Genomic DNA, 15756 nt, shown 5'->3' with positions numbered 1-15756 from the left:
AATCAATAAACTGACCTGCCACTGTAGCACTACAGAGTATCCCACCACCCGGCGATCCGTGTCTCCAGAGAGCACGCCTGGCCTGCTGATGAGACACTGCATCTCCACACCGGTGCCACCATATCGCGTTTGCTTGGCGTTGAACCAAACGCCGCTGACACGATGCACTCCCCGAAAGCCGTGCGCCTGACGGGACGTGTCAAGTAAAAAATGTCTTCTTTATTTGTCTTTTTAATTGTTAATCTGGAGGGACGGACACGAGGTGTCGCCTGCTGGCGCAGTTCGTCAGCAGGCGTGGTGAGCGGGGCTGGAGGGTGACATTCCACTCAGGAATGTCGCCTTGGGAAGAATGCCTCTTGCACGGAAGGAGGAGGAGGGAGGAGGTGGCGCTGTGAATGAAACTCCTTCGCGGACACGCCGGATTGACAAGAGTTCCTCTTATTCGCGCGTCTCTCGGCGTCTCTCGCTCTCCTCGCCTCCCTCTCCTCCGCTGGCGATGTCCGTGTACGTGGTGACCGTGGCCACAGGCACCCAGTACTTTGCAGGTACCGACGACTACGTGTACATCACGCTGGTGGGAGCCAGGAGGTCCACCGAAAAGCACTTGCTCGACAAGCCCTGGTACAACGACTTCGAGAATGGCGCGGTGAGTCTGGACGAGCTCGCTCACAACCACTTGCCCTCGCAATCATTTACGGGGGGGGGGGGGGGGTCTTCGTAGGCATTTGTGTCTGTATAGGTATGCGTGTGTGTGCCTGTCTTTGTAGGTAAAGTTGTGTGTGTGTCCTTGTAGGTATAGCTGTGTGTGCCTGTCTTTGTAGGTAAAGTTGTGTGTGTGTTTGTAGGTATAGCTGTGTGTGTGTAGGTATAGCTGTGTGTGTTTGTAGCTATAGTTGTGTGTGTGTAGGTATAGCTGTGTGTGTGTTTGTAGGTATAGCTGTGTGTGTGTTTGTAGGTATAGCTGTGTGTGTGTTTGTAGGTAGAGATAGATAAATCTTTTATTGTCATTGTCACCAGTACAACGAAATTTAAAGTGCTCACCAGTCAGTACATCATTCATAATTTTAATAAATAAAAGAAATAAAAATAAAATAAAAGATAATCAATAAATTTTATAGATAAAAACTACCCAAGTATACCCACATACCCACATAAAAGTACATTTTTTCATTGCCCATCCCTATTTTACAGTCAATTGTAAACAGTATTACTTAATAGTTCATTAGCAGTATTGAGTGTGGTAATTGCTGTAGGATAAAAGCTGTGTTTGAATCTGTTTGTCCTTGTTTTGACTAATCTGAATCGTCTGCCTGATGGCAACAGCTCAAACAGAGAGTGTCCAGGGTGAGAAGAGTCCTATATAATGTTCTGCACTTTTTTGATGCAACAGGAGCTGTGTAGTTATTCCATTGTGGGGAGAGAGCACCCGGCGATTTTTTGGGCTGTGTTGATGACCCTCTGCAGCGCTTTCCTCTGAGCCACTGTGCAGCCAGTGTACCATACACAGATGCAGTATGTAAGAATGCTCTCGATGGAAGCTTGGTAGAAGGACACCAGCAGTTTCTGTGTGATGTTATTCTTCCTGAGTATTCTCAGGAAGCAAAGTCTCTGCTGGGCCTTTTTCAGTAGCTCAGAGGTGTTGGCGCTCCAGGTCAGGCCCTCTCCAATGTGGACTCCCAGGAAGCGGAAGTCTGCCACCCTCTCCACACAGTCCCCGTTGATGGTTAGTGGTGGAGTGTCCGTTTTCTTTCTCCTGTCGTCTATTATGAGCTCCTTGGTCTTTGCGGTGTTAAGGAGCAGGTTGTTGCCCCTGCACCATGCTGTCAGCCGCTCCACCTCGTCCCTGTAAGCAGACTCATCCCCCCCAGAGATGAGCCCCACCACTGTGGTGTCATCAGCAAACTTCACAATGGTGTTACTATGGTGGACGGGGGCACAGTCATGTGTGTAGAGGGAGTAGAGCAGGGGGCTCAGTACACAGCCCTGGGGGGAGCCAGTACTGAGGCTCAGGGCTGTGGATGTATGACGGCCCACTCTAACCCTCTGTCTGCGGTCCGAGAGGAAGCTATGTATCCACATGCAGGTGGAATGCGGAAGGCCCAGGTCGCCCAGTTTTACCACCAGTTTGTGTGGCAGGATGGTGTTGAACGCAGAACTGTAATCCACGAAGAGCATCCGCACATAGCTCCCCTGCTGCTCCAGGTGTGACAGTGCAGCATGTAGTGCTGTGGCCACGGCATCCTCCGTGGATCGGTTCGCTCTGTAGGCAAACTGGTGGGGGTCAAGGCTTCGGGGCAATGTTGCAATGATGTGACTCCGGACCAGTTTTTCAAAGCACTTCATCACCACTGGCGTCAGTGCTACTGGTCGATAGTCGTTGAGGCTGGAAATGGGGTTTTTTTTCGGCAGGGGGACTATGGTGGAGGACTTTAGGCAGGGTGGTACCGTAGACTGTTCCAGAGACAGGTTGAAAATCTTTGTGAAGACTCCAGCCAGCTCGTCAGCACAGTCCCTCAGCACATGTCCCGGGACGCCATCAGGTCCCGCAGCCTTCCCCGGGTTGACTGCCCGCAGCGTGCGGCTCACCTCGTGCTCCTCTACTGTGAGGTTCAAGCTGCTGTGGACCGTGGGGTTTGGTGATGCTGTCCTTGGTGGTGTCACCTCAAAGCGGGCAAAGAAGAGGTTCAACTCCTCTGCCAGAGCGGTGTCACCATCAGCAGCTCCGAGGTTGGCCCTGTAGTTGGTGAGGTGCTGAACTTCCTGCCACACCTGCCTGCTGTCGTTACTGTCCAGGCGTTCCTCAATCCTCCTCCTGTAGTCTGCTTTGGCCTCACGGATGCCTCTCTTCAGGTTAGCTCGAGCTGTGCTGTAGAGAGCTTTGTCTCGGGATTTGAAGACGATGTTCCTCTCCTTCAGCAGCTGCTGGACCTCCCGGGTCATCCAGGGCTTCTGGTTGGAGTAGACCCGAATGCGTTTGTCCACAGTGACAGTGTCTATGTAGGTTTTAATGTAGCACAATACACTATCTGTGAACACCTCCAGGTCCTGATGTTCGAAGACCCCCCAGTTGGTTCTATCAAAGCAGTCCTGCAGCTGCTGGGTGGCACCCTCAGGCCAGTTGGCGACAGTTTTTGTGATGGTAGGAGACGTTTTCTTGATGGGGGCGTATGCAGGGATCAAAAGCAGGGACAAATGGTGAGACTGGCCCAGGTGTGGTAGTGGTCTAGCCCTGTAGCCTAGTTTGATGTTGGTGTAGACCATGTCCAGAGTCTTCGTTCCCCAAGTAGCACACTTAACATGCTGGTGGAATTTAAGTCTGCATGGTAAACTTCCCCTCCCCCCCTCGCCAACCGGCATGTTCACCCGCATGTACACCACCTCTACACCGTTCATCATGCTAAGTCGGCCAATCAAATGCTAATTTTTATGCTAATTCCTTTGTCAAGGCACCTTGTTTCCTCGCACACAGCTTAAAGGTCGCGGTCTGAGCGTGGCTGTGTTTCACTCCAGCGCTGTCCTCGAGACAGTCTGGTCCCTTCACCTGATGAAGGCCGCTTGTATTGTGGCCGAAACGTCGTGATTTTTGTTGTTTTATTTTTTACCTACGTGACTTTACCGAATAGAACCAAAGAGTATGGTTGAAATCCCCTGCTATAATCTGCACAGCGTCAGGATACTTGCTCTGCTGAATGCGAATGCTGCCATGTAAAAGTCCAATAGCTGAGTCAGCATTAGCATCTGGTGGGATGTAAACAGCGGTTATCATGACCACAGTAAACTCTATTGGGAGGTAAATGGGCCTGCATTTAACAGTCACATACTCCACATCTGGGGAGCATTGGCTGTCCGCAGTCACTGTGTTAGTACACCAGCTGTTATTCACGTACACACAGAGCCCCCCTCCTCTGCTCTGACCGGAGTCCGCCGTTATGCCATGGCACTGTGCTGCGTAGCCTGCTAGCTCAATAGCAGAGTCCGGGATGGATGAATGAAGCCAGGTTTCTGTGAAGAGCAGAATGCAGCTGTCCTTCACTACATTGTTCGCTGTAGTCTGTAGCCTCAGTTCATCCATTTTGTTCGCGAGGGATCTGGCATTCGTGATAAATAGGCTGGCTAGCGGTGGTTTGAGTGGCTGCTTCCATAGCCTGGCTAGCGCACCGGCCCTGCAGCCTCGCTTCTGCCTTCTCTCTCTACGCCGCCTTCGCCTCCTCCCCACCGGGATGATAATCCACGGAGAGCCTTGGCTCTCCGCCAACTCCACCGGAATCTTGTGAAGACGGAGAAACTCGCTTGTAACACTCCGTTCATAACACAGTCCGATCTTAAGGGGATCGTGCCAGCTAAAGGTGTTACTCGCCCGACAAATGTACGCAAAACAAAACAATGCGTACGTAAACAACCATAGAAGGCACCGACCGGGTAGACACTAAGCTGCTGCAACTGTGTGCGACGTTGTGTGTGCGTTTGTAGGTATAGTTGTGTGTGTGGGTTTGTAGGTATAGCTGTGTGTTTGTAGGTATTTGTGGGTGTTTGTAGGTATAGCTGTGTGTGTTTGCAGGTATAGCTGTGTGTGTTTGTAGGTATAGCTGTGTGTGTGTGCAGGTATGGCTGTGTGTGTTTGTAGGTATAGCTGTGTGTTTGTAGGTATAGCTGTGTGTGTTTGCAGGTATAGCTGTGTGTGTTTGTAGGTATAGCTGTGTGTGTTTGCAGGTATTGCTGTGTGTGTTTGCAGGTATAGCTGTGTGTGTGTTTGCAGGTATAGCTGTGTGTGTTTGCAGGTATAGCTGTGTGTGTGTTTGCAGGTATAGCTGTGTGTTTGTAGGTATAGCTGTGTGTGTATGTAGGTACAGTTGCGTGTGTGTTTGCAGGTATAGCTGTGTGTGTTTGCAGGTATAGCTGTTTGTGTTTGTAGGTATAGCTGTGTGTTTGTAGGTATAGCTGTGTGGGAGCCAGAAATCTTTCTAATTGAGAGGGGGTCATATACTTATTTCCCTCATTAAAATGAAAATCAATTTATAACATTTTTGACATGCGTTTTTCTGGATTGTTTTGTTGTTATTGTCCATCACTGTTCAAATAAACCTACCATAAAAATTATAGACTGATCATTTCTTTGTCAGTGGGCAGACGTACAAAATCAGCAGGGGATCAAATACTTTTTTCCCTCACTGCACCTGTGTGTGTTTGTAGGTATGGCTGTGTGTGTTTGTAGGTATAGCTGTGTGTTTGTAGGTATAGTTGTGTGTGTGTGTTTGTAGGTATAGCTGTGTGTGTGGTTGTAAGTATAGCTGTGTGTGTTTGCAGGTATAGCTGTGTGTGTTTGTAGGTATAGCTGTGGGTGTGTGTGCAGTTATGGCTGTGTGTGTTTGTAGGTATAGCTGTGTGTGTGTTTGCAGGTATAGCTGTGTGTGTTTGTAGGTATAGCTGTGTGTGTGTGTTTATAGGTATAGCTGTGTGTGTGTGTTTGTAGGTATAGCTGTGTGTGTGTTTGTAAGTATAGCTGTGTGTGTGTTTGTAGGTATAGCTGTGTGTGTTTGTAGGTATAGCTGTGTGTGTTTGTAAGTATAGCTGTGTGTGTTTGCAGGTATAGCTGTGTGTGTTTGTAGGTATAGCTGTGGGTGTGTGCAGGTATGGCTGTGTGTGTGTTTGTAGGTATAGCTGTGTGTGTGTTTGCAGGTATAGCTGTGTGTTTGTAGGTATAGCTGTGTGTGTTTGTAGGTATAGCTGTGTGTGTATTTGTAGGTATAGCTGTGTGTGTGTTTGTAGGTATAGCTGTGTGTTTGTAGGTATAGTTGTGAGTTTGTAGGTATAGCTGTGTGTAGGTATAGCTGTGTGTGTGTGTTTGTAGGTATAGCTGTGTGTGTTTGTAAGTATAGCTGTGTGTGTTTGCAGGTATAGCTGTGTGTGTTTGTAGGTATGGTTGTGTGTGTGGATTTGTAGGTATAGCTGTGTGTTTGTAGGTATTTGTGGGTGTTTGTAGGTATAGCTGTGTGTGTGTTTGCAGGTATAGCTGTGTGTGTTTGTAGGTATAGCTGTGTGTGTGTGTGCAGGTATGGCTGTGTGTGTTTGTAGGTATAGCTGTGTGTTTGTAGGTATAGCTGTGTGTGTTTGCAGGTATAGCTGTGTGTGTTTGTAGGTATAGCTGTGTGTGTGTTTGCAGGTATTGCTGTGTGTGTTTGTAGGTGTAGCTGTGTGTGTGTTTGCAGGTATAGCTGTGTGTGTGTTTGCAGGTATAGCTGTGTGTGTGTGTTTGCAGGTATAGCTGTGTGTTTGTAGGTATAGCTGTGTGTGTATGTAGGTATAGTTGCGTGTGTGTTTGCAGGTATAGCTGTGTGTGTTTGCAGGTATAGCTGTTTGTGTTTGTAGGTATAGCTGTGTGTTTGTAGGTATAGCTGTGTGGGAGCCAGAAATCTTTCTAATTGAGAGGGGGTCATATACTTATTTCCCTCATTAAAATGAAAATCAATTTATAACATTTTCGACATGCGTTTTTCTGGATTGTTTTGTTGTTATTGTCCATCACTGTTCAAATAAACCTACCATAAAAATTATAGACTGATCATTTCTTTGTCAGTGGGCAGACGTACAAAATCAGCAGGGGATCAAATACTTTTTTTCCCTCACTGCACCTGTGTGTGTGTGTTTGTAGGTATGGCTGTGTGTGTGTTTGTAGGTATAGCTGTGTGTGTTTGTAGGTATAGTTGTGTGTGTGTGTTTGTAGGTATAGCTGTGTGTGTGTTTGTAAGTATAGCTGTGTGTGTTTGCAGGTATAGCTGTGTGTGTTTGTAGGTATAGCTGTGTGTGTGTTTGTAAGTATAGCTGTGTGTGTTTGCAGGTATAGCTGTGTGTGTTTGTAGGTATAGCTGTGGGTGTGTGTGCAGGTATGGCTGTGTGTGTTTGTAGGTATAGCTGTGTGTGTTTGCAGGTATAGCTGTGTGTGTTTGTAGGTATAGCTGTGTGTGTGTTTATAGGTATAGCTGTGTGTGTGTGTTTGTAGGTATAGCTGTGTGTGTGTTTGTAAGTATAGCTGTGTGTGTGTTTGTAGGTATAGCTGTGTGTGTTTGTAGGTATAGCTGTGTGTGTTTGTAAGTATAGCTGTGTGTGTTTGCAGGTATAGCTGTGTGTGTTTGTAGGTATAGCTGTGGGTGTGTGCAGGTATGGCTGTGTGTGTGTTTGTAGGTATAGCTGTGTGTGTGTTTGCAGGTATAGCTGTGTGTGTTTGTAGGTATAGCTGTGTGTGTTTGTAGGTATAGCTGTGTGTGTATTTGTAGGTATAGCTGTGTGTGTGTTTGTAGTTATTGCTGTGTGTTTGTAGGTATAGTTGTGTGTTTGTAGGTATAGCTGTGTGTGTGTGTAGGTATAGTTGTGTGTGTGTGTTTGTAGGTATAGCTGTGTGTGTGGTTGTAAGTATAGCTGTGTGTGTTTGCAGGTATAGCTGTGTGTGTTTGTAGGTATAGCTGTGGGTGTGGGTGTAGTTATGGCTGTGTGTGTTTGTAGGTATAGCTGTGTGTGTGTTTGCAGGTATAGCTGTGTGTGTTTGTAGGTATAGCTGTGTGTGTGTTTATAGGTATAGCTGTGTGTGTGTGTTTGTAGGTATAGCTGTGTGTGTGTTTGTAAGTATAGCTGTGTGTGTGTTTATAGGTATAGCTGTGTGTGTTTGTAGGTATAGCTGTGTGTGTTTGTAAGTATAGCTGTGTGTGTTTGCAGGTATAGCTGTGTGTGTTTGTAGGTATAGCTGTGGGTGTGTGCAGGTATGGCTGTGTGTGTGTTTGTAGGTATAGCTGTGTGTGTGTTTGCAGGTATAGCTGTGTGTGTTTGTAGGTATAGCTGTGTGTGTTTGTAGGTATAGCTGTTTGTGTTTGCAGGTATAGCTGTTTGTATTTGTAGGTATAGCTGTGTGTTTGTAGGTATAGCTGTGTGGGAGCCAGAAATCTTTCTAATTGAGAGGGGGTCATATACTTATTTCCCTCATTAAAATGAAAATCAATTTATAACATTTTCGACATGCGTTTTTCTGGATTGTTTTGTTGTTATTGTCCATCACTGTTCAAATAAACCTACCATAAAAATTATAGACTGATCATTTCTTTGTCAGTGGGCAGACGTACAAAATCAGCAGGGGATCAAATACTTTTTTTCCCTCACTGCACCTGTGTGTGTGTGTTTGTAGGTATGGCTGTGTGTGTGTTTGTAGGTATAGCTGTGTGTGTTTGTAGGTATAGTTGTGTGTGTGTGTTTGTAGGTATAGCTGTGTGTGTGTTTGTAAGTATAGCTGTGTGTGTTTGCAGGTATAGCTGTGTGTGTTTGTAGGTATAGCTGTGTGTGTGTTTGTAAGTATAGCTGTGTGTGTTTGCAGGTATAGCTGTGTGTGTTTGTAGGTATAGCTGTGGGTGTGTGTGCAGGTATGGCTGTGTGTGTTTGTAGGTATAGCTGTGTGTGTTTGCAGGTATAGCTGTGTGTGTTTGTAGGTATAGCTGTGTGTGTGTTTATAGGTATAGCTGTGTGTGTGTGTTTGTAGGTATAGCTGTGTGTGTGTTTGTAAGTATAGCTGTGTGTGTGTTTGTAGGTATAGCTGTGTGTGTTTGTAGGTATAGCTGTGTGTGTTTGTAAGTATAGCTGTGTGTGTTTGCAGGTATAGCTGTGTGTGTTTGTAGGTATAGCTGTGGGTGTGTGCAGGTATGGCTGTGTGTGTGTTTGTAGGTATAGCTGTGTGTGTGTTTGCAGGTATAGCTGTGTGTGTTTGTAGGTATAGCTGTGTGTGTTTGTAGGTATAGCTGTGTGTGTATTTGTAGGTATAGCTGTGTGTGTGTTTGTAGTTATTGCTGTGTGTTTGTAGGTATAGTTGTGTGTTTGTAGGTATAGCTGTGTGTGTGTGTAGGTATAGTTGTGTGTGTGTGTTTGTAGGTATAGCTGTGTGTGTGGTTGTAAGTATAGCTGTGTGTGTTTGCAGGTATAGCTGTGTGTGTTTGTAGGTATAGCTGTGGGTGTGTGTGCAGTTATGGCTGTGTGTGTTTGTAGGTATAGCTGTGTGTGTGTTTGCAGGTATAGCTGTGTGTGTTTGTAGGTATAGCTGTGTGTGTGTTTATAGGTATAGCTGTGTGTGTGTGTTTGTAGGTATAGCTGTGTGTGTGTTTGTAAGTATAGCTGTGTGTGTGTTTGTAGGTATAGCTGTGTGTGTTTGTAGGTATAGCTGTGTGTGTTTGTAAGTATAGCTGTGTGTGTTTGCAGGTATAGCTGTGTGTGTTTGTAGGTATAGCTGTGGGTGTGTGCAGGTATGGCTGTGTGTGTGTTTGTAGGTATAGCTGTGTGTGTGTTTGCAGGTATAGCTGTGTGTGTTTGTAGGTATAGCTGTGTGTGTTTGTAGGTATAGCTGTGTGTGTATTTGTAGGTATAGCTGTGTGTGTGTTTGTAGGTATAGCTGTGTGTTTGTAGGTATAGTTGTGTGTTTGTAGGTATAGCTGTGTGTGTGTAGGTATAGCTGTGTGTGTGTTTGTAGGTATAGCTGTGTGTGTTTGTAAGTATAGCTGTGTGTCTTTGCAGGTATAGCTGTGTGTGTTTGTAGGTATAGTTGTGTGTGTGGGTTTGTAGGTATAGCTGTGTGTTTGTAGGTATTTGTGGGTGTTTGTAGGTATAGCTGTGTGTGTGTTTGCAGGTATAGCTGTGTGTGTGTTTGTAGGTATAGCTGTGTGTGTGTGTGCAGGTATGGCTGTGTGTGTTTGTAGGTGTAGCTGTGTGTTTGTAGGTATAGCTGTGTGTGTTTGCAGGTATAGCTGTTTGTGTTTGTAGGTATAGCTGTGTGTTTGTAGGTATAGCTGTGTGGGAGCCAGAAATCTTTCTAATTGAGAGGGGGTCATATACTATATCCCTCATTAAAATGAAAATCAATTTATAACATTTTTGACATGCGTTTTTCTGGATTGTTTTGTTGTTATTGTCCATCACTGTTCAAATAAACCTACCATAAAAATTATAGACTGATCATTTCTTTGTCAGTGGGCAGACGTACAAAATCAGCAGGGGATCAAATACTTTTTTCCCTCACTGCACCTGTGTGTGTGTGTTTGTAGGTATGGCTGTGTGTGTGTATGTAGGTATAGCTGTGTGTGTTTGTAGGTATAGTTGTGTGTGTGTGTTTGTAGGTATAGCTGTGTGTGTGTTTGTAAGTATAGCTGTGTGTGTTTGCAGGTATAGCTGTGTGTGTTTGTAGGTATAGCTGTGTGTGTGTTTGTAAGTATAGCTGTGTGTGTTTGCAGGTATAGCTGTGTGTGTTTGTAGGTATAGCTGTGGGTGTGTGTGCAGGTATGGCTGTGTGTGTTTGTAGGTATAGCTGTGTGTGTTTGCAGGTATAGCTGTGTGTGTTTGTAGGTATAGCTGTGTGTGTGTTTATAGGTATAGCTGTGTGTGTGTTTGTAGGTATAGCTGTGTGTGTGTTTGTAAGTATAGCTGTGTGTGTGTTTGTAGGTATAGCTGTGTGTGTTTGCAGGTATAGCTGTGTGTGTTTGTAGGTATAGCTGTGGGTGTGTGCAGGTATGGCTGTGTGTGTGTTTGTAGGTATAGCTGTGTGTTTGTAGGTATAGTTGTGTGTTTGTAGGTATAGCTATGTGTGTGTGTAGGTATAGCTGTGTGTGTGTTTGTAGGTATAGCTGTGTGTGTTTGTAAGTATAGCTGTGTGTGTTTGCAGGTATAGCTGTGTGTGTTTGTAGGTATATATGTGGGTGTGTGTGCAGGTATGGCTGTGTGTGTGTTTTTAGGTATAGCTGTCTGTGTGTTTGCAGGTATAGCTGTGTGTGTTTGCAGGTATAGCTGTGTGTGTTTGTAGGTATATATGTGGGTGTGTGTGCAGGTATGGCTGTGTGTGTGTTTTTAGGTATAGCTGTCTGTGTGTTTGCAGGTATAGCTGTGTGTGTTTGTAGGTATAGCTGTGTGTGTGTTTGTAGGTATAGCTGTGTGTGTTTGTAGGTATAGCTGTGTGTGTGTTTGTAAGTATAGCTGTGTGTGTTTGCAGGTATAGCTGTGTGTGTTTGTAGGTATAGCTGTGTGTGTGTTTGTAAGTATAGCTGTGTGTGTTTGCAGGTATAGCTGTGTGTGTTTGTAGGTATAGCTGTGGGTGTTTGTAAGTATAGCTGTGTGTGTGTTTGTAGGTATAGCTGTGTGTGTTTGCAGGTATAGCTGTGTGTGTTTGTAGGTATAGCTGTGGGTGTGTGCAGGTATGGCTGTGTGTGTGTTTGTAGGTATAGCTGTGTGTTTGTAGGTATAGTTGTGTGTTTGTAGGTATAGCTATGTGTGTGTGTAGGTATAGCTGTGTGTGTGTTTGTAGGTATAGCTGTGTGTGTTTGTAAGTATAGCTGTGTGTGTTTGCAGGTATAGCTGTGTGTGTTTGTAGGTATATATGTGGGTGTGTGTGCAGGTATGGCTGTGTGTGTGTTTTTAGGTATAGCTGTCTGTGTGTTTGCAGGTATAGCTGTGTGTGTTTGCAGGTATAGCTGTGTGTGTTTGTAGGTATATATGTGGGTGTGTGTGCAGGTATGGCTGTGTGTGTGTTTTTAGGTATAGCTGTCTGTGTGTTTGCAGGTATAGCTGTGTGTGTTTGTAGGTATAGCTGTGTGTGTGTTTGTAGGTATAGCTGTGTGTGTTTGTAGGTATAGCTGTGTGTGTGTTTGTAAGTATAGCTGTGTGTGTTTGCAGGTATAGCTGTGTGTGTTTGTAGGTATAGCTGTGTGTGTGTTTGTAAGTATAGCTGTGTGTGTTTGCAGGTATAGCTGTGTGTGTTTGTAGGTATAGCTGTGGGTGTTTGTGCAGGTATGGCTGTGTGTGTTTGTAGGTATAGCTGTGTGTGTTTGCAGGTATAGCTGTGTGTGTTTGTAGGTATAGCTGTGTGTGTGTTTATAGGTATAGCTGTGTGTGTGTTTGTAGGTATAGCTGTGTGTGTGCTTGTAAGTATAGCTGTGTGTGTGTTTGTAGGTATAGCTGTGTGTGTTTGCAGGTATAGCTGTGTGTTTGTAGGTATAGCTGTGGGTGTGTGCAGGTATGGCTGTGTGTGTTTTTGTAGGTATAGCTGTGTGTGTGTTTGCAGGTATAGCTGTGTGTGTTTGTAGGTATAGCTGTGTGTGTTTGTAGGTATAGCTGTGTGTGTATTTGTAGGTATAGCTGTGTGTGTGTTTGTAGGTATAGCTGTGTGTTTGTAGGTATAGTTGTGTGTTTGTAGGTATAGCTGTGTGTGTGTGTAGGTATAGCTGTGTGTGTGTGTTTGTAGGTATAGCTGTGTGTGTTTGTAAGTATAGCTGTGTGTGTTTGCAGGTATAGCTGTGTGTGTTTGTAGGTATATATGTGGGTGTGTGTGCAGGTATGGCTGTGTGTGTTTTTAGGTATAGCTGTCTGTGTGTTTGCAGGTATAGCTGTGTGTGTTTGTAGGTATAGCTGTGTGTGTTTGTAGGTATAGCTGTGTGTGTTTGTAGGTATAGCTGTGTGTGTGTTTGTAGGTATAGTTGTGTGTGTTTGCAGGTATAGCTGTGTGTGTGAATTTGCAGGTATGGCTGTGTGTGTTTGTAGGTATAGCTGTGTGTGTTTGTAGGTATAGCTGCGTGTGTGTTTGTAGATATAGCTGTGTGTGTGTGTTTGTAGGTATAGCTGTGTGTGTTTGTAGGTATAGCTGTGTGTGTTTGTAGGTATAGCTGTGTATGTGTGTTTGTAGGTATAGCTGTGTGTGTGTTTGTAGGTATAGCTGTGTGTTTGTAGGTATAGCTGTGTGTGTTTGTAGGTATAGCTGTGTGTGTGTTTGTAGGTATAGCTGTGTGTGTGTTTGTAGGTATAGCTGTGTGTGTGTGTTATAGCCCGCATGTCCAGCCGTCGCATGCCCGAGCACAGCTTCCTTTGGGTCAGATAGAGGGAGATGGAGGGAGATAGAGGGGGGTGGAGGGAGATAGAGGGAGATAGAGGGAGATGGAGGGAGATAGAGGGGGGTGGAGGGATATGGAGGGAGATAGAGGGAGATAGAGGGAGATGGAGGGAGATGGAGGGAGATAGAGGGAGATGGAGGGAGATAGACTTTTTAAACAACTGTTATTGCCGCCAGCAGCAAAAGCACTGGAGGCGATTTCGATATGAAATACACAGTCACCAGCAACACAAATGAAAATAAACGTCACAAATCCACGCGATGTGGCGCTAAAAAGCACCACGCACATCATGAAAGAAAAGTCACGTGGTTGTGGTGGTCATTCGCGCAGGCCACGGTGACGAGCGAGCGCTTCAGAAGGTGAACATGAGGGTGCCGTCCACGCTAGTACAGAGGGCTTTTCGGGCTCCCCAGCGTTCGAAGAAGACGTGCACATCACCGACATGTGTGTGGTACTCGTGCTCCAGCCGGAGCCGCGCCTTAAGCAGGCCTCTGAACACTGGAAGCACGGAGCAGCCATAAGTGTCACCTTCCAGCATCTTTTTTCTTGTTCTGTACACTGCCATCTTCGCCTGAGCACAGGCAAAGTTGGCGAGGTCATGGCGTTTGTTAGACAGGTAAGGCACCCCATATACGAAGCTGCTGTTGTAGAAGGGTACCCCCAGTTTCTTGATGATTTCCCCCAAGAGGCGGAACATTGGATTGAGCCGCTGGCAGTGTAAGTACTGGTGGGGCAGATCCTCCCTGGCACCGCAGGAAATGCACAAGTCTGTTACCTCTGGCGAGATTCGGTTGAGCCACACAGCCGATGGCAACGTGCAGTGTGCCAACCTCCGTTTGGCTACGGGAGACTTGTACATTTGTTTCCACTGAGGGGCGGTTGCAATGAGGGGAGAGAAATAGTCTCTCTATTTTGTGTCTGGTAGGTCGGCCGGGTCCCGGGAATGCAGCGCCTTTACACAGCACGTGTAGAGCGCTGTGTTTGGGGCACTCTTGAGGGGTACGTTCCTGCAGCCTCGGAGCTTCAGTAGCTTGCCGGAGTCGCTGTGACCGGGGGGCTTTGCGCAAGAGAAGCACAACTCCGGGAAGGAGGAGGGGGGTGGAGGGCCGCCACCATCTCCCGGTGACTCCAGCTTCAGGCGCAGCTTCTTCATGGAGCGGAGCAACGTCCCACAGCAGCTTCTCCCCAGCGAGCGTGGAGCGGAGCCCCGCGGTGTTGGCGATCTCAGCTGCAGTCTTCCACATGGGCTGGTGGTGGCCCTGCACGAGGTGGAAGACTGTCGGCAGCCCTGCTGATGTGAGGCGTTGAGCCAGGGTCCTCTCTCCTCTGATTCCCTGGAAAAGGCCATTGCAGAACAAGGGCTCGTTGAGGAACTGCATGAGGTGGAAGGGTGCACGCGTTCTGCTCCACTCGAAGCTCCGCCACGCGTCCAAGAGGCTCTGGTGATAACCTGGCAGCCTCGTGTAGTCGACCAGGCTCAGGTCCATCAGGAAGAGCTCCTTTCCGTACCCCAGGCACCCCCCTGCATTCCTCAGCAGGGCAAGGGCCGGCGACTTCCAGGGTAGCTCCTCCCAGTCGTACAGCAGCCGCCTGACTGCCATGAGCCTGAAACTCTTGACCCTGGCGGCGACATCCACCAGACCCTGGCCACCCTCGGCCACCGGCAGGCAGAGAACACCCGGCCTGAGCCAGTGCTTTCCATGCCAGACGAAGTGCGCGAGTGAGCGATTGGCTCTGGTGAGAAGCCAAGCAGGAGGCTGGAGGGCCTTGGTCTTGTGCCACAGCACAGATGCAGCCAGGGTGTTAGCGAGCACTCGGCCCCTGAATGACATCTGCGGAGCGAGGCGTGCCCATGTCAGTAATTTAGCCTCGATTGTGTCGGCCAGCTCGGTCCAGTTGTTCAGAATGACGTAACGTGGTTTCCCCAGGTAAACCCCCAGGTACTTGACTCCGTCGTCCCGCCAAACGACTCCTCCTAGGAGGAGCACAGAGCGAACGCCGCCTCGCGACCCCAAACATAGAGGGGGCCTCGCACTTGGGCCAGTTGACCCTGGCGGAGGAGGCCCTCTCGTACGCTGCAACCGCCTGGCAGAGCGCGGAGACGTCATGCGCGTCGTTGAGGATGACGCATATGTCGTCTGCGTAAGCCGAGAGCTTGATGACCGCGTTCTCAGGTCCCGGAACTTTGAGGCCAGTCAGATTTCGTCTCAGGTGGCGTAGCAGTGGCTCAATGGACAGGGTGTACAGCAGCCCCGAGAGGGGGCATCCCTGTCTGACCCCCCTCGTCACAGGGAAAGGGGCACCGAGCCGCTGGTTTATCTTCAAGAGGCTGGATGTGCCCCCATGTACAGGAGCCTAACGTGCGAGATGAAGGCATGGCCGAAGCCGAGCGACGTTAGGAGTTCATCCAAGTACTCGTGGCTCACCCTGTCTAAGGCCTTCTCCTGATCTAAGAAGAGGAGACCTAAGTCCATGTTCTGCGCTTCTGCAAAGGAGATTATGTCTCTGACCGTACCGATGTTGTCGTATATGCACCGTCCGGGGATGCAATACGACTGTTCCGGCAGGATCAGCTGACCCAGCACTGTCTTGAGACGGTTTGCCAGCACCTTGGAGAAGATTTTGTAGTCAGCACACAAGAGGGACACGGGTCGCCAGTTCACGAGGAGGCGCAGGTCCCCCCTTCTTGGGTAGCAGGGAGACCACCGCTCTCCTGCAGCTCTGTGGGAGTTCCCCCTTCTGCAGGCTCTCCGTCAACGATTGTAGTAGTGGAGAGCCAAGCTCATCCCAGAAGGCCACATAAAACTCAACTGGCAGGCCATCAATCCCCGGGGCTTTACCAGCGGTGTGGAGCTCCTGC

The 15756-nt window shown here is 47.5% G+C and overlaps 1 protein-coding gene across 1 annotated transcript in view; it reads left to right on the top strand.

The window, feature by feature from the left end:
* Positions 1 to 293: 293 nt before the first annotated feature.
* The window catches only part of ALOX5 (arachidonate 5-lipoxygenase), a 65641-nt gene continuing 50178 nt past the window's right edge, over positions 294 to 15756 (top strand). The window contains exon 1 of the mRNA XM_032959123.2: positions 294 to 646. Coding sequence (XP_032815014.2) covers positions 350 to 646 — 297 coding nt within the window. The 5' untranslated portion in view covers positions 294 to 349. The remainder of the gene's footprint in view (positions 647 to 15756) is intronic.

This window comes from Petromyzon marinus, chromosome 22 (genome assembly GCF_048934315.1).
Source record: "Petromyzon marinus isolate PM22_M1 ecotype Great Lakes invasive population chromosome 22, UKy_Petmar_22M1.pri1.0, whole genome shotgun sequence".
NCBI classification, from domain to species: domain Eukaryota; kingdom Metazoa; phylum Chordata; class Hyperoartia; order Petromyzontiformes; family Petromyzontidae; genus Petromyzon; species Petromyzon marinus.
Note: the sequence above shows the minus strand (reverse complement) of the source record. Positions and strands in the feature narration are given on the sequence as shown.